The sequence below is a fragment of the Sycon ciliatum genome, chromosome 1, assembly GCF_964019385.1.
Source record: "Sycon ciliatum chromosome 1, ocSycCili1.1, whole genome shotgun sequence".
Lineage (NCBI taxonomy): Eukaryota > Metazoa > Porifera > Calcarea > Leucosolenida > Sycettidae > Sycon > Sycon ciliatum.
Window position 1 is genome coordinate 78,610,096 of NC_088643.1, and position 18,391 is coordinate 78,628,486.

General features: G+C 47.1%; 2 protein-coding genes and 1 long non-coding RNA gene across 3 annotated transcripts; 2 read left to right on the forward strand and 1 right to left on the reverse strand.

The window, feature by feature from the left end:
* Nucleotides 1–1,422: 1,422 nt before the first annotated feature.
* On the reverse strand, nucleotides 1,423–12,304 carry LOC135805650 (ras-related protein Rab-24-like). The gene is made up of 8 exons (XM_065319723.1): nucleotides 11,474–12,304; nucleotides 10,708–10,779; nucleotides 9,971–10,049; nucleotides 9,619–9,686; nucleotides 8,850–8,949; nucleotides 8,047–8,097; nucleotides 5,783–5,854; nucleotides 1,423–2,335 (listed from the first exon to the last, which is right to left on the reverse strand). Exons 1-8 carry the CDS (start codon nucleotides 11,582–11,584, stop codon nucleotides 2,193–2,195), a joined length of 696 nt encoding a protein of 231 aa, XP_065175795.1. The 5' UTR covers nucleotides 11,585–12,304; the 3' UTR covers nucleotides 1,423–2,192.
* A 56-nt stretch (nucleotides 12,305–12,360) lies between these two features.
* LOC135805649 (uncharacterized) lies at nucleotides 12,361–14,055 on the forward strand. The gene has a single exon (XM_065319722.1). It carries the CDS (start codon nucleotides 12,801–12,803, stop codon nucleotides 13,794–13,796), a length of 996 nt encoding a protein of 331 aa, XP_065175794.1. The 5' UTR covers nucleotides 12,361–12,800; the 3' UTR covers nucleotides 13,797–14,055.
* Nucleotides 14,056–14,357: 302 nt separating this feature from the next.
* On the forward strand, nucleotides 14,358–17,150 carry LOC135805651 (uncharacterized). Its single transcript, XR_010551163.1, has 2 exons — nucleotides 14,358–15,523; nucleotides 16,164–17,150. It is a non-coding gene; the product is annotated as an uncharacterized LOC135805651 (long non-coding RNA).
* Nucleotides 17,151–18,391: the final 1,241 nt, after the last annotated feature.

The window sequence follows — 18,391 nt, forward strand, 5'->3', positions numbered from 1 at the left end:
TCTGGGGCTTCCTCAGGTCAGTTGCATTGTACTTTGACTTTTGAGGTAAAGTACTTGAATATTATGCAGATGTGGAAATAAATGCCACTCCCTCCCCCCCCCCCCCCTAGCTAGGCACAGCATGTGAACCATCAAAAGTTGAACACCATTTCTAGTACCGGTATGTGGTATATGTACATGTGGAAATACTAGTACTAGTACTAAGGAGAAACCGGCTAGTTTTGCATTGAGTGGCAAACAGTGCACTACTTGCACACAACTGCTTTGTCACTCAATACACACTCTAACATAGTAACGTAATCACCAGACCCCATTCCAGTGCACGTGCTGGCATGTATGAACCACGCCACGGTCATGGCAAGCCAGCTGAGTCTATAATAATTATTATAAGATTCTCTAAAATAGTCTACAAGTATCTTGAAGTATTCAACAACATGGAGAGCCAGGCAAGTATTAAACCGTGAATATGTACATTGTGCATGTACTTGTCCAGGGTGTGTTGTGTCCTGGCACTTAGCAGCTGGACAGGATTACACTGTTTACAGTGTGGGCAGTGCCTGGCTCACTTCATACTGACACCAATATACCAAAGGGCCAGACGACTACCACGGGTATCCCTGACTACCACGGGTATCCCTGCCGCCTTCATTAACCTAGAAGCACGACACTTCAGCTAGTGCGAAAACTGAGGCGGGGAGATCTGATCCCAACAGACTGTAACAGGAAATAGACTTCAAGTTGCACTGCCAACAGAAACAATCCATCATGCATATTCAGCATAAACCAAACACAGGCTCACAGGCCAGGGCTACCTGCGGCAAATCTGCATCACTTTGGCAAACGCCCTTTTGGTACTTGGCAGTTTCAATCAAGGCATGCAAATTGATGATGTATGTTTGCACTTCAGTACTCAGTTAATAAGTACATGTACATGTACAAATGCAGGTACAGCCAAGTATGGATTTCGCTTGCCCACCTACATCGTGTGTGTGTATGGGGGGGGGGGGGGGGGGGGGGAGGGCAAGGGACGACTACGGTACGCCATGTTCGGGCTATATTTCATACGTTGCATTGATACATGTACTACTGAATCAAGATAGTACTAGCACTGATGCTATTGCATAACTTCCTTGTGTTAATGTGTGAGGGTCTGCACTAGTCTTGCAAATGCACCGATAATCCGGAAGTATGTGTACATGTATGTGTACTAGGTCGCAGCTGGCACACGCAAAATTCTCAACTACTCGTGGTTCTCGTCCCTTAGTTTGTTGACCAACCAGGGTGACTGATGTGCTGGTATCGTCATATTTGTGGCTCTAGTGCTGTATAGTGCCATTGCACAACTTTCAAGTCGTTCGTCTCGGAGTCTCCGGCTGACTGAGTGAGACCGGCCTAAAGAACCCTCTTGGGTGTATCACGGAATCAAAATGTTTGGAAACCAGGATTGCTAATCACTGAGACTGCGAATGAATGTACGTGAACACTGAAGGCAGTAAAAATAGAGTTCTTTTCAAAATAACAGATCCCTTTCATATCCATTGGAGAGAACGAATGATATACATGTACGAGTACTTATGATGAAGAGTTCATTCAGGCTCTGTACTTTGAACTTGAGTAATAGTCAGAAAATATATTGTAGAAATAGACGATGCTGCAAGATGAAATGACTAGCAATGCTTCACGGGAACAATAATCTTTGAAGGACATTTCTAGCTGTTTCCTGAATGTATCATACTCTGAAATGTATTGGAGTGTCTTGTAGGGGGACTTTCCTGCAGTCCTCTTCCCTCCCCCATGAGACCTGCCCATAAGTGATCATTTTGAAATCCGGCCTACCGTCAAGAAGCACAGGGGACTGCAGTGCACATCCAATATTTCGCCAGGCGTTACAGCACCTCCGGAATTTGAACAGTTTTCCAACCTAGCTCAATTCATAAACATGTATAGTCTGTTGAGCGGAGAAATTCAAACCTACCTAGATACCATGGAGCATCGGTACCATGACTGTGACCGGGTTGGCTGTTCGGTTCTGCAAGTCCTCATACACTATGTATACGGTGCTGACAGAATCCAGTGAGCCGAGGAACACATCCATCCACCATAGCTGCGGGATTCAAATCCAACACGCGTCACTTCAGTGAAGATATCCGCTTCTTGGCAATTCAGTGCATGGTGTGTTGTGTAAACGCGTCCTAGCAGGCGCAGCCACCGCCGCTGTCCCCCTGCGCGGACTGCTGGCCTTGCTGTGCCTGTGCTGCGCCCGCCTGTCGTCTTGATGCTCCGCGGCTGTCTGGTTGATCAAGGCGAAGCACTCCATCTGTTGTGCTGCGGCTATCTATACGTGCACACAGTATCAAAGCGATGAGAGAATGAACTGCACGTACATACATTGTAGAAAGGAGATTCAGGCTTTTCAGCTGAGTAGCTGCAACATTTTCATTTTCCCTTAGGCCACACTTTGTTTTTTCTATGTTTCTCGTCATCGCCCGCGTAGGTTTTCAGAATTTTCGGAAGAAAAAAAAAGTTCATACCACGTACATGTACATGTATGTACGCTGCAGCAGCTAGATGTGTCAATCAATAATCATAAACGTTTGCACCACAGCATGCAGCAAAGGAGCGCTCCTCGTCCGTTCTCTGCGATGAAGGCTGTCATGACGAAGCTTTCAGTCGTTCACTGGCTGAGCTGAGCCTCGTGGGTCCCAGGAACAGTAAGTCGGACGAGTTCCGCGGCAACTGGCGTCTGTGGAACGATGTCGTATGCAGAAAATCCAAGCAATACGCATGGCAAGAAAAAAAGATGAGCAGCATGGAGACAAGAGTTTGATAAGCGGAGACAAGAGTTTGATAAGCGGACACAAGAACATTGAAGTAACTAGGGGTCAAACGGGTGTACCTTTAACTAACGAACGGGTAATTTTCTTAACGGGCGGGTTAACGGGTACCCTTTAGCAGCCATATTATTTTTTTGCGCATTTCTCACATAAATCATGATTTAAATTTGTATATTCTCAGGTTGTATTTTGATACTACAAGTCATTATGATTCGCAATTGATTCGTGAATCATAATATTATTATGGCAATGAAGGTTCCAAATGAATGTCATCCGTGCATTTGCCCATGTACATAACTTCACAGGCAGTAACTTACAATCATACATGTAGATGGTCCTACAAGCTACATGTATTTTGATACATGTACGCAAATCAACTGCAGATCGATGTGATTCAAGCCATGCAAGGCGTTGCATTCAGAAGATGTTCGCACCCATAGCTAGCTGGGGTGCCTGACACAGGTGATGTGCTGCTGGCCAGCTAGCTGCTTGTGCTAGCTTGTTGAACTCGTGAAATGAATCTTCACAAATCCGTAATCTTGTATGCAATATTTCGAACTACTTTTCAGCTCGTCGATTGAAGGAACAAACTACAACCATGAGTATCATACATGTAGCTCCCACCTACGGACATCACCGTGTGTGACACTCCGACTGGTCACCTAGTTCATCAAGTACTGTGGCAGGTTCGATGTCGGAGAACCATCGTAACTTTCTAGTTACTAGTACTCAGCTGCCACCTCGAACGAGTTTCAAGTCTTGCATTTTCTCACATCACAATCAAAAACCTCCAGTACGAGGATTTTTACTTGTACTAGAGTGAAGAGAACAACTGTCAAGTCTGTCTTTCAGCCTGCTCCTGCCTGATAAAGTCGAAAGCGGGAATGCACAGGAAAAAGGAAAAGAGTATCCGCACTCCTATTTTGAGTCTTGGAATACGACAGGATCACTTTTTTTTTTTTTTTTTTTTTTTTTTTTTTTTTTTTTACAAACGGGTACCCTTTTACTAACGGTACCTGAGATTAACGGGCGGGTACCCGGGTACCCGGTACAACCGTTTGACCCCTAGAAGTAACAAAACCAAAAATTAATGACGAGTGGGAGACGTGTGTTGATGCGATAGCAGATAAATGTATGTTCTCTTCGCCATCTCGTAATCAAACTTTATGCTCTCATGGACATTGTTGCAGTTTGCCTGATATTCGTGGGCTGATGTGATAATGTAGTGCAATCATGTATGGGACTACATGTACATGATTGTACAATGTAGTACTGTATACATGGTATACGCAGTGTCTTGTATCAATCACGCATATACATGTACATTGTAAAATGTATACAGTTTTCAGTAGAAATTGTTCTTGTTTTTTCCTTGGCTTTTGTTTTTTTTCCGCCCGCCCGCGTACCTTTTGTTAAAATTTGCCGACGAGAAACATAGAAAAAACAAAGTGTGGCCTTATCCTTAAAAAAACTAAAATGCAGCTTGCTTTACTGTAACAAAGTTAGTTTATAATTTGAAATAAATATTGCAAGAAGAACTCAGATGGTGAGCGAAGGAAAACATTTGTAACATGGAAATTGTGGGCACAAGTTATGCGATCGATTCTATTGTAGTAGTACAGTAGTCTGCACTGTGCACGTATCCCGTACGCACGTGCCCTCGCTATGCACGCACGCATACACCTTTTATGTGCTTCTTTATCCACGGATGTTGATGAGAAATAAAGGGTTCTTCTTGACAACACAACATGGTGGCAGCGGTGGAATTCGAACCCACGCCATCGAAATGACTGGAGCCTAAATCCAGTTGTCACAACAGATTCCACCAACTAAACCAGATTCTGAACAGTCAGACGTGCACAATCTAGCACAAAACTGACAAGGAGTACTGATACATTCCACGGCATGAAAGTCAGCTTGAGCACTGCTCGATAGCGCTAACCAACGGCCTTCCAACTTGGAAGGTTCATGGATATTAGTGCTAATAAGAGGGGAAGGTGCACGTCTGACTGTTCAAAATCTGGTTTAGTTGGTGGAATCGATCGCATAACTTGTGCCCACAATTTCCAGGTTACAAATATTGCAACATTTTGATATGTGCACAGGTCATATTTTACTCTTCCGGCGCAATACTCCATAGAGACAAACACCCTTTTAAAAGTCGGCTACGGTATCGCTACTGAATGCAAAACGGAAATGCGAGTATGTTTTAAATTCTTCTTTTAATGATTATACATGAGACTGGGAAATAAATAAGCTTCAGGCTCTTTACCATCAGCATTTCAAATTTACACTAGCACTTTCATTGCCTTTTCTTCAGGTTGATACAGGCAGAAGAGTAAAGCGATGATTCCCATGGACATCTTGCTGGTGGCAATTTTGAGATGTTGATTGTAAAGCCGGCCGAAGCGTATTTTATTCCTGGGTCTCATTACAGTTTTATCTCCAAGAAATCGCTTGGAAATATATAGGGCTCAAACGGTTAGTCCGATTAACCGGTTGCAGACCGGTTATGAAGAATTAACGGTTAACCGATAAAGATAACGGTTACGCAGTAACTTTTCAGTCAATTTTTCAAGTATCAGGTCGTTGCAAAGTATGCACTTTCGCAGGCTGTCGCACGCGTAGGCTGTCAACTCAGTCATATCTGGTCTCTTGGTGTGAGAGTATGTATGAATGAGCATGCAAGAGAATGTACATGTGTGTGTTGTACTGAATAGGGTACATTTTTTTTGAATGAGCATAGTCAAATATACGGTTAAAAAAGAGTCTGCAGGATTGCCGTGGCTTATAGGTTATAACTGTTAAACCGACCGTTAGCTTAGCAGTTACCCGTTAGGGGTAAAACAGTGACCGTTTGAGCCCTAGAAATATACGCAGCTGTACTGAAAATCACGGAGTGTGGATGATAGGAAGTTGGCATTTTGCTTGTGACTGATTTCCCTTACCTTTCAACTTGATTTCTTCCAGTTTTGGCCGCGCACGGTTGTAGTCCTTGGCGATGAGTTGGAAAAGCTCCTCTGAGGAAGCATCAACAAAAGAGCATTGATATCATAATCTGTAAAGACACCACCCTCCTAACCGTAACACATACCGTAAAGTGGCGGATAAAAGCCGGGTTTGCATACAAGCACATCGCGGATAGAAGCCTGAAAATCAAACGGGTCAAATGCATATAAGCCTGTCGCGCGTACAAGTAGAAGCCTGGCTTCTGTGCAAGCGCGGATCGTGTAGGTCAAGAGTGCATGCACTATGTACAGTGCATAGTAAACGTGAATACAAGCCTGGCAAAAAATATCAGTAGTGCATATAAGCATGGTTTGCATACAAGCCTGGTTCGCATTAAAGCCTGATGCAGAAACCGGCTTATGTGCTTATAAGCCCTACGGCTTTTATCCGCGACAGTTTACTTTGGTATTAGTACACTACTCATACTGTGACCTCGCTTATCCAGGCAATGGTCCACGACTGGGCACTGCCCTCGCTTATCCAGGCAATGGTCCACGACTGGGCACTGCCCTCGCTTATCCAGGCAATGGTCCACGACTGGGCACTGCCCTCGCTTATCCAGGCAATGGTCCACGACTGGGCACTGCCCTCGCTTATCCAGGCAATGGTCCACGACTGGGCACTGCCCTCGCTTATCCAGGCAATGGTCCACGACTGGGCACTGCCCTCGCTTATCCAGGCAATGGTCCACGACTGGGCACTGCCCTCGCTTATCCAGGCAATGGTCCACGACTGGGCACTGCCCTCGCTTATCCAGGCAATGGTCCACGACTGGGCACTGCCCTCGCTTATCCAGGCAATGGTCCACGACTGGGCACTGCCCTCGCTTATCCAGGCAATGGTCCACGACTGGGCACTGCCCTCGCTTATCCAGGCAATGGTCCACGACTGGGCACTGCCCTCGCTTATCCAGGCAATGGTCCACGACTGGGCACTGCCCTCGCTTATCCAGGCAATGGTCCACGACTGGGCACTGCCCTCGCTTATCCAGGCAATGGTCCACGACTGGGCACTGCCCTCGCTTATCCAGGCAATGGTCCACGACTGGGCACTGCCCTCGCTTATCCAGGCAATGGTCCACGACTGGGCACTGCCCTCGCTTATCCAGGCAATGGTCCACGACTGGGCACTGCCCTCGCTTATCCAGGCAATGGTCCACGACTGGGCACTGCCCTCGCTTATCCAGGCAATGGTCCACGACTGGGCACTGCCCTCGCTTATCCAGGCAATGGTCCACGACTGGGCACTGCCCTCGCTTATCCAGGCAATGGTCCACGACTGGGCACTGCCCTCGCTTATCCAGGCAATGGTCCACGACTGGGCACTGCCCTCGCTTATCCAGGCAATGGTCCACGACTGGGCACTGCCCTCGCTTATCCAGGCAATGGTCCACGACTGGGCACTGCCCTCGCTTATCCAGGCAATGGTCCACGACTGGGCACTGCCCTCGCTTATCCAGGCAATGGTCCACGACTGGGCACTGCCCTCGCTTATCCAGGCAATGGTCCACGACTGGGCACTGCCCTCGCTTATCCAGGCAATGGTCCACGACTGGGCACTGCCCTCGCTTATCCAGGCAATGGTCCACGACTGGGCACTGCCCCCCGCAACTTTGAAATGTCCCGTGTAACTCCGAACCACATACATTTTGATGGGGAACTTGAGGCCATAGATATGGCATGTGACGTCACTATTTCCACAGAAAGTGACAAGAGAGCAATACTCTTTCCACTGAAACTCGTCCAAAAGGTGCCCGGTAGACCGAAGTGCCCGTAGCTTTGGTGTCCGGATAACCGAGCCGGTATGATTGTAGTAGTAGTATTGTGGCACTCAACCTTACAAGTACATGTTAGGAGCAAGCTTTCGGTTGCTTGCTTCACCAAACGAAATTCAGCACTTGCTCGTATCCAGCTGACACATGCGATGACCACACTAAACTCCATGTCCTCCAGGCTGAGTACATGACACCCGTATTCCATGTACAGTCAAACCTCTTTAGGACGAACACCAAGGGACCGGTGGTATTTGTTTGCAATAACGGGAGTTCTTCTTATCCATATTTTATACCCAATGAATACACAGTGTTTTATCCAATAGAGTTACCATGGATACTATTTATTCTAAAGCGAAAGTTTGTTTTATCAGTGTTCTTCTTAACGAGGTTTCACTGTAGTTCAGGTGCCCAGAGCAGGGAGGCACATACCTATGTTTTCGCCCGTCTTTGATGATGTCTCCAGGAATTCCCCGTCGACCGCTGTGCAGGATGCACAAGAGACAACACAGAGTACCAGCATAAAGCACTATTGACACCTGTTCCCTATCATTCTAATTTCGCGCCCTGTCGATTTCTACCTGTAAAGCGACTTCAGCATATACGTCTGAATAGTGTTGAAGCGAAGCATCATGTGACACTGCTGTGTACAATACATGCCAGGACTGTCTTTATCTGCAGACCTGGGCAATACACCCATCACCAACCACACACAGCTGCACAAAGCAGATATTATTCAAAGCGTTGCTGGCAATTTGATGCAGACCCAGAAAAGTGACAGCAATATGGGAATGAAGTTGATGAACATATCCCGTATTCCCATTTACACCTTTCCCTCACAGAAATAAATGAACATTAGCGCATGATTTCCTCTACTCCAACTCCATTACCCCATTGGTTTCAAGCCGAGCACATCGAACGAGAGATGCTACCTTTCATTTACCATCACGGTTCGCCCCATCCTCCATTTGCCTCATGAGCATGCTGGGCTTGGAGAACCAGAAATAGAGGAACCCGCAATGTGAACTAGACAAGGACTGCATACCAGTATGGCATTATCATGCTGTGATGTGCGCCGGCAGCTACAATAGTGACAAACATTTGAAGGCAGATAACCTCAGTGACTGTGAAGGACACAGCTCCCAATACGTATATGTAGGTTGGCAAGCAAGGTACATAATTATACATTGCCAGTCAAAAGCCAACACAATGTGTGGATTAAGCAGACGACGTACTGTTGCAGTAATCAAGGACATCGTGCCGATCTATAGCCCGCGGGTGTCCCTGATCCTTGACCAGATCCAGCTTGTTACCAGCCAGGTAGATCTGACAATCCTAAACACAGGATATGCGACATGCAGAGAGAACAAATCAAGGTGTCATCCGGTCCTGTCACTATCTAACGGAAGTGAACCTAACTGCTATTATATTTGTTCATTTCTCACCAGACCCCTTCCCGCCGTCTCCCTTCCTCCCCCACCCCCTTTCGAACCAATCATGCACACATTTATACAGGGGATCAGCATTTTGTAACTAAGTGAAGTGGCATATCTTCTTGAAACGCGATCAACAGCAGCTTGTTAGTCACAGTACACCTAGCTTCATATACTACTGATGTCTCACAACCCCCTTGCCGTGGCAATGGGCATATACCCCTCCCTTCCAAACCAACCGAAACAACATAGTGGTAATATGATCGGTATTACACAACGGAACAACAAGGACAATCAAGGCTTGTTTGCTGCTACTTCAACTTTCATGCTCGCGCAATCATCAGGCAGTATTATTGTACTCAAAGGGTACAGAGAGCGCATGTGGTGGAGGTAGAATTGCTTGAGGTGGAATTGCTTCATCGGTACTATTATTATTGGTATTATTTTGTGGATGATCCTTAGTGCAGAAGATAAGTCATGTATATCCAAGCCAGCACCATGACCAGTTGCAGTGAATCAGTGGTGATGGTGGCCAGCATAGAACAAAGGAAAACAAGAGTTTGCAACCTACCGGCTCGTTTTCTTTCAACTGGTCAACCCACCACTTTGCCTTCGCAAAACTTGCTTCCTGTGTAATGTCTGCACCATTCAAATCACACACATGCACATACATGTACATATGCATGTGCACACACACACACACACACACACACACACACACACACACACACACACACACACACACACACACACACACACACGATATGTTTTACATAAGAGGGAAAAGTCACTCGGTCACCAGTTGTGATGTGACCTCTGGCACACTAGGCAGATTAACAGTTGTCACATGATAGTGCAGAAGGGATCATGACCACAGGCCACTAAATGATTGATAAACGAGCCCGGCATTTCTCGAGACTGACCGTAGCAGATGATAGCAGCGCCCGCACCACGATAGTACTGTGAGCTCATGGCTTGGAACTGTTCTGCGCCCGCCGTATCCTGCATGTTCGTATACATGTAGAAAATTGGAAAACAACCAGCTCAGTGGCATCAATGTGCTTCATCAATGTACCGGTATATGTATGTAACAGAACAGAGACTTGAATGGGTCGGGGGGGGGGGGGGGGCTGAGAGGGTCTTCCTTCAGAAAGCCCCCCCCCCCCCCCCCCTAGTACTGTACATGCATACAATAGTAGCAAGAACCCACGGTCTTCTTTTTGTTGCATTCAGAAACGGTATGGCAGCTACATGTACATGATAATATTCAACTCACATGACATCAACACACATCACATTAACACACATCACATTAACACACACACCACAGCATTTACTACGGAGGATTAGCAAGACGAAATTCACGTTCGCAAAAAATTTTCAGTTCCGCATCTTTTGTTCGGAAAAGTAGTCGGAACACGAATCGCGGATTCGTGTCAGGGCAGTCATAAATTTACCACTCTGTACTGTCTGTACACAAAGTCAATGTACGTCGTGTCAACGTCATGCATGTGCGAATTCTGTTTGCTAATCCTCATAACGCGAATTCCGTCACTGAGTTCGACTTTCCTTGGAGTGCGAACGCGAACGCGAATTTCGTCTTGCTAATCCTTCGTACTGTATGTGAAGAGTTTCTTTTTACTTTTGGTACACTACTTACCCAGATTCCTACAACGACTGTTTGACCGTTGGACAGTAAAATGTCCCTTTGGCAGAACGCTGCTCCTATCGTCTACATAAGAGACGGGGAGGTAGAGAAAAGACGGGGGGGGGGGGGGGGGGGGGCAAGTGAGAGAGGAGGAGGGCAACACAAAGGTGTCAGATCAATTATAAAGAAGTTCTGACTACATGTGCATGTACTGAAGTAATATGGTATGCCAGAGAAAGCCCTTTACTTCTACAGCTTATTGTCCATAGTTGACACGTTTGATTACACATTCTTGACCAAGCTTTTAAAATTCTCGAATCCAGAATGAGCGGATTACTAGTACGCCGGCCATGTAAACAGAACAACCCGGTATGTCTCCTGAAGTCCTTACTTACATGTACGATCCACGCGACAAAACCGTAGAAAAGGGTTCACGTACACAATTATTTGTACAAATCCGTGGCAATACAGTAACACTTATGTTTGCCGGACCATGTACCAAGCGGAGTCCCGTGTGTGTATTGATCAGACAAATCGAGTTTCATGCACCAAAGTGCTGTGGATCAAATGTGCATCCCTGAACAAGCAAAATCTTGCTATATCGGGACAGCTTCCTCTGCACCAAAGGCGTTCAGTCAGGGCACGTGGGGTTAAAAAAAAGCATACGACGAATGCGTAATTTCTGGTGATTGAATTTAATTTAAAAATTCCGCATTTTACTTCGGAAACAGTGGGCAGAATGGGATTCCGTGGATTCGGATGTACATGTATGCCTTACTGACTGCTCTCTGGTGCTGAACGATCCACTGATGTAGCGCGTCACCAGGCATGTCTTGCCACAGTTCATCTGCCCCAGCAGGACGATCTTCAGCTGGATTCTGCTAGGCATGGTTCAAGCAGGCCAGGTGGGCGTGTTCTGGGCGGAGATGATCTCTTCAGCTAGCAACTATCAGTATAGCAGCAGCAGTCGTGATCCACTCGCTGGTGGTGCTAGTTGCAGAAGCAGCAGTAGTGGTGGCTGTGTACAACCAGTGTCACCTTTTGTAGCCTTCCGACTCAGTTCTTCTGGCTGCATGTATGGGGACTATGCGCAGGCCGCCAGCTACTGCACAACAAGTCTATTGGCGCTATGCACTGCGACTCTGTGTAACTGTGAGGGATATCCAAGCACACTGCACTGTGTTTCTATGTAAAGGTATCCCGGGACTAGCACACAGTCGCTGCACCACTGCTGGTGTCGTTCACAAGAACTCTTACTACTTTCCCGAGATCAGTCGTCGAAGCAGAGCATACCATCTGGCCGGCTTAGTCTAGAAGTAGCGGGCATCGATTGCAGGCCCTGGCCTGGTGCGATCTCACTGCTGGTACTAGTCTACGATGACTGTGACTCGCTGAAACTTACACTTTTAGTTCAACTCAGGAACTCACGGTCGGCCCTGGACTGCAAAGCTTGCTCGCTCTGTTGAAATCAGTTTTCTCTTGCTATGTCGCTTCCTAGCTATCGATGTTACCGAAGCAATAATAATAATATATTGGTTATTACGAGGCCAGTTCTGCACTGTGACCTAGCTCGATATCCGGCTCAGTTCTTGGTTCATCGCAGGTCCTGAGTATTCGGCCATATGCTGCTTCTCGTTATCCTTGGACTTGGTCGGACAACGGAGTTTGGGCTCAGGTGATGTGAGCTCATGTCTTGCCATCCTCATTTCTACACATTGCAGAGTGAAATTGTAGTCCAAAAGGCGCCACACATTCACGCATTTTGCCAGGGCTACTCACACGATCACCGAGTTGTTATGCCAACCATGTGAAATTTTTGACGAAATAATTCAAGTTATGTTCTTGCATTGTTGTTCGAAATCGTTGAGTTTCAGACATTCATGGTTGTTCATTGTCAAGTAGATGTTCACTTTCTGGACATCATTGCCTTGAGAAAGTAGCTGTTGAATGTGGAGGGTGGATAAACTAAAAGAAATTCTGTCTTCAGGTGCACTGAATGGATAAGTTATTTGTGCATGCGATCTATTTTTCCGTTTCTGGAGACTGAAATCTAGTCGACAAAACGTATTGAATGTTGTGCATTGCATCAGACGAGCATTCGTGAAATGTCTATTATAGAAGAAGAACTATCCAGGTTTAGGAAGGATGTTGCCGAGCACGTCCCAGGGAGCGAGGTGGTGTGCTGTGTACGCAGTTCTGTGCAAGTTCGACTGCGGAGAACCGATTTCAAAACCCTGGTCGTGCAGGCGCAATTCCCTGCCGATTATCCAGCTGGCCGAATCGTGGTGGAGCTGAAGAGCAAAACTATTCCCACGAAGTTTTTAGATGGCCTAGTGAGCGCCTGCGACGCGGAGACAAAGAAGCTCCTAGGCCAGAAGCAACTGCTACCAGTAGTGAAGTTTGTAAGAGCGTTCATGGATGAAAACCCACTGATGGCATGCTCTGATGAACTCTCCCATATCCGCAAAGACCTAGTCAGACCCTCTGACGAGATAAAAGTCAACAGAAAGGCTGGCACGATAGTAATGAGAGTTGTGGAGGGTAACTATGCCACACAGTTCAAGCTCATCGTCCCGGACAACTATCCAGCCGATCCGGTGAAGATGGAGCTGAAGACCAGCAGTCTGCCGAGTGAGTTTCAGGTGTACATGGCGGGGCAGTCTGAGGAGCTGGCACGCCAGTGTGTACAGCCACCGCTCCGGCCAAAGCCGCGTGCACCGCCGTTCACGCCTGCTCCGTCGCTGCGACGCGTGGCCACGTTCCTGGTGATGGAGTGCGCCCGCGTCTATCCGATGACATGTTGCCCGCTGTGCAAGGCACGCTGCTTTCCCGACGACCCTGCACGGATCGTAGAGGACCTGGAAGATGCGCAGCATATCGAGCGTATCCTGTGCAATCACCTGTACCACCGTAAGTGCCTAGATGACTACATGAAAACACCGCCCTTCAAAGGTGGTAAGAAGTGCAAGGCGAAAGGCTGCGAGCAGCGCATATTCCATGAACGCTGGAACGTCTCGGAAAAGCTGGCCGAGGACCGCTGGGCACATCAGGAGGCCAAGCGTCGCGAAATTGATGAAGTCGTAGAATTCCTCGGCGTATAGCAGGCCTGTGTGCGTGCGTGTTTGTGTATTGGGCTTGCATGCTGGCATGCTGGTGTGTGTTCATGGTGAAAATCTGTAAGTCTTGTAAAATCTGCTTCTATTTTTAAACTCACAAAATGTCATTGTCGCTGATTGGATTATTTTCCGCATCGCTACCCAGCATTCCAGCTACCTGTTCTCCATCCAGTTTTGTGTATTCAGCTGGCTGATTTGTGTGTCTCGTATTTAATTGCTGCATTGAGTCTATTGCCTTGACCTACTGGCTTTGGTGTACTTGTGTGTGTGTGTGTGTGTGCATGTATGTGTGTGTATATGTGTGTGTGCTTGATTTGTTTGGTGCATTCACCAGACACGTGCAGTGAGTTACTAGTACTGACTTGTCGGTGGCAAGTGAAATGCAACTCTGTGACTATTACATCTCGAGCAGGGAACCCTATGTGCGCGTAGGGCTCTCTGCTCTCGACGGCTGTGCATACCGGTCACTGTAAACCTTGATGCGCGCAGTGAACGCTGATCTGCTTTTGCCAGGTCGGATTTAGTGTACCACCGCAATGAACTACAGCTAGTCCAGCGGCCCAAACTTCAAAAAAAAATTCCGTTTCAGTCTCAAGCAGACAACCTGGGTTCTTCACTACGGCCTAAAGTATGTATACCTGACCTGGATTCCGCTTGTTGTCATCTTCAGAGTTAGGGCAGAAGCTCAGGAGAAGCCAATTTCTCCGCTCTCGTCGGCGATACTGCGCACCATCTGGGGGTGCACAGTTCACGGAAAGGAGCGCCTTTTTCAAATTTTTGAAGATGACGACGACACCGACAGGATACTCTTTGAAATGTAGAATTGCATTTTTCGTTTGGTAGTTGCATAGTAGTTGCGTTTCGCGCTGTTTGAGTGCCTCCTGCCCACCGCTCACAGCATGGTAGACACCTTTTGACATGATGGAGGAAGAGGCCGTGGAGCTTCTTAGGCCTCGTCCTGGGAATGGCGTTGTATCGCGGGAATTTTGCTTGTGCCATTGCGTTCAATGCATCGCAGGAAAAGCAAACCCGATTTACTTTGCAGAGTTGGGAAACTTTGTTTGAAGCTGCTAAATGCAGGCAGGACGAGCTATACCTTCTTGTGCGAGAGCCACTGCACCGAGGAGAGCGTCCGCGGATGGTACCACCGCAAGTGCTATAGTACATACACTAACAAAACGTTGCTGGGTCGGCTGCCACTTGGACGTGGCCATGACTTTTCAAGCCATTCTGAATTGGAGGAGATACATGTATGTGATGATGGGACACCATGTACCAGCAAAGCGTAGAACAAGGAGAGATGTACAATGATTGAATCCACATCTGCAGACTTGTGCCTCATGACATGTGCATCTAGCAGAGTTGGAGAACAACGCAAGAATTTTGACTTTCGCTCCAGAATGGCCCAGATTGCGTTGCAGCGGAAATCCACTATCAACGTCGGAGCATGCTACAGTGCCTTCACCCACCTGGCCACTATACACCGGCAACGAAGTGGCAAAGGGAGTGACCAGCCGTCGGCCTACGAAACATTTGACAGCCTGGTGCTGTATATACAGTCCGAGTTGAAGTCTGCAAGGGCCTTGCCCATGAAGCTTCTCACGGATAAGTACAATAACTGCAAACGGCACCAGCTTGGCCGACCATCACACTCCGCCTTAGTATCCAACTTTCATGCTGAAAAAGAAGATAATGAGCTACTTGGGGACCAGGTGAGTTCTTGGCATTGTTGAATGTGTAGAAATAATTTGATCATGTTTTATTGTTTGGTCATGACCAAGGGAATCCAAATAACACATACGCTCAACTACAAGATCACATGATCGCATGTACACACCAGATCATGAGTCCAGACTCATGCACAGCAACTAAAAGCCGCTAAGTTCATTTCACGATGCGCTACTATCATGAATGTCTGGGTGGCCAAGGAATGCCACAAAGTGTATGTAGACGTGAACACTACAGTGCCTGACATCTACAACATAGGAATGTATTAAATGGAATGCAAGTGTTCATGCTCATGTAATGTGGTAGTCTTCTTTGGTTGAATTACGTTCGTGGCTGTTACACGTATTATTATGACCAGCTTGGCTCTCGCGCTACTTCACACGATACACATGTAGGTCAGAATAAATCAGGGCTTGTGGTCCGAGTCAGAGTAATGTCCAAAGCTGACGTCAGTATTCTAGGCTGACTTTATGCAAGAAGAGACAGAATTATAAACTGGTTGTTTTCTAAACACAATTGTATAGCCCGTGATAACGCGGACATGCGAACTTGACTTGTTTAAGGATCGAATTTCATTGGCGTGTTTCATTTACGTTTTGTGTTTGAACTGTGTGTTTCCTTCAGCAATTGACATGTATGGTAAGTGGCATGGGTATACAGGCGCACTCTTCACGGAGCAACCACTTGTGTGTCGTCTGGAAACGGTCCGATGGCCGGTAATACCCAGTCATTGCCGAACAGTCATACTAGTAACGCACCTGGCCCGACCCCAACCATCCCAGTCCAGCCGGTCGCCGCAGATTTCCTGCCCGCATCCACGTCCACTCCGCACCCCAGTGTCCGGCAAGAGAACGGGCCCAATGCCAGGAGTTACGACGGGCCCACTACCAGGAATTACGATAGGCTCACTGCCAGGAGTTACGATAGGCCCGCTGCGATATCCGCTGGGCTTGTCCCCGCTTATGTCGTGTTGCCCACTCATTTCGGCTTCAAAGGATCCGCTACGCCGCCGCGTCAGGTGAACACCAGTGGATCAGTTTCATCTTTGGGTACTACATCAGCCTCCAGTACAGATGTGTCGGCTAGTACGGCTTTGACTACAACCTCGGGTGCGAGGTAACCAGTGGCGGCTGCGGTGTCTTCTACAGCGCCATCTCAACCACGGTCGCAGCAGGTTCTTGCTGATCTCTAGCGTGCTATGTGGTGTGTGAGTGTGTGCGCGCGCGCGCGCGCGGACGCGCACACACAATGCCATGTGTTGTGCGGTGTGTGTGCGTGCGTGTGGGGTTTGTGTATGTGTGTGTGCGAGCGCGCACAATGCCATGTGTTGTGCGGTGTGTGTACGAGTGTGCGTGCGCGCGCGCATGCACACAATGCCATGATGAGGGTGAAGGCAGTTTCGACAGTGGATTGGACTGTAAGTCCGACTGTGAATCGGACAGTGAGTCTGAAAGCTAAGGCTGGTGGACCGCACTATTGAAGTTTTTGAATTGATTTGAATTTGAATTGTACTTTTCCACTCTGCAGCAAATGACAAATACACTACTGCGCTATTATTTACAACATCTTCCATATCGCTCGTTTGCTAAGATCAGCTTATGATCGCTATCACTCTGCCGTTTTCCGGTGTCCTTTGCTTCGCTCGTGCTAGCTCTCTTCCGCTGGTGTTGATGAGATAGTGTCCCAATAAATGAAATCCTCTCATACGAAAGATCCATATTTGGGGGTGTTTTGGTCAAATTTTACAACAAATCAATCTGTGCCATCTCTAATCACCATCAATAGGAAATGAACGCTCGGCAAAGGGCAACCATGATCTACAAATCATCCAAACACAAGAACAAATTCACATCGACTGCACTAATTTTCAATAAAATATCGTATCACATGTTGCCAATTTCGATCAAGGAGTCGTAAAATAACGTAAAATAACGACTTCCGTAACGAAACCTAAAATTGGTTCTCCCCAGCTTATGCCCTAGTTCTGGACATGACAACAAGCCGTTTCGACATCCCTAGAACATGGTCTTTCCACCCATGCAAAGCTCAGGTTGTCTGCTTGAGACTGAAACGGGACTTGCAAAACAACGTCTTTCAGATTTGGGCCGCAGGACTAAGCGTGCTAGTACAATCAAGAGTACCGGTACTGAAGTACATAAACCTATTTACTAGTATGTACTCTTGGTACAATCCTTTTCGCAAAGTTTCAGAAACGTCGAAAAATGAATCTACAGGAAATATTTTGACTATAAGTATAAACTTCGCAAGTGTTTTGACAACTCTTCCAGCTCCAACATGTGTGTGTAGTTTGTGCAGCACAGGCGTCAGGAGTGTAAATCCGAGTTTGACACACCGTCTACGGATGCGAGTTCTTAGAACGTGTTTAGTCTTTACGTCACTTTTGATGTAAGGCATCCTACTATACCATAAATGACAAATTCCGCATTCCCAAACGCAAAGTGAAGTGCAAGCTCTGGTTTATGTACTCTTGCCGACATTTGTAAACCTCAAATACATGACTGTAGTGAATGCTGGCTTGGAGCCGTGACAACACCTAACTGCAGTGTGCTGTTGGGATCTAGAGGTTTTGCAAAATGATGTCATGGCGGTGAGTCAGCAGAACTGCTTATGGGCGCTGTGTATACAGCGGAATCGAATCAACAGCTTGACTTCAGCTAGTGTATCGCTGCCACGCCGTGCCGCTACTTATGCCAAAGCGCCAAGCACCTCAACTGATGATTTTATCACATAACGTATTATCTCTAATATAAGCACGGTCCTTTATTTTTTCAATGTACCTCCGCCCCGTGCTATTAATGGAGACATTCCTTTATTGGAGACTGTTCCATTAT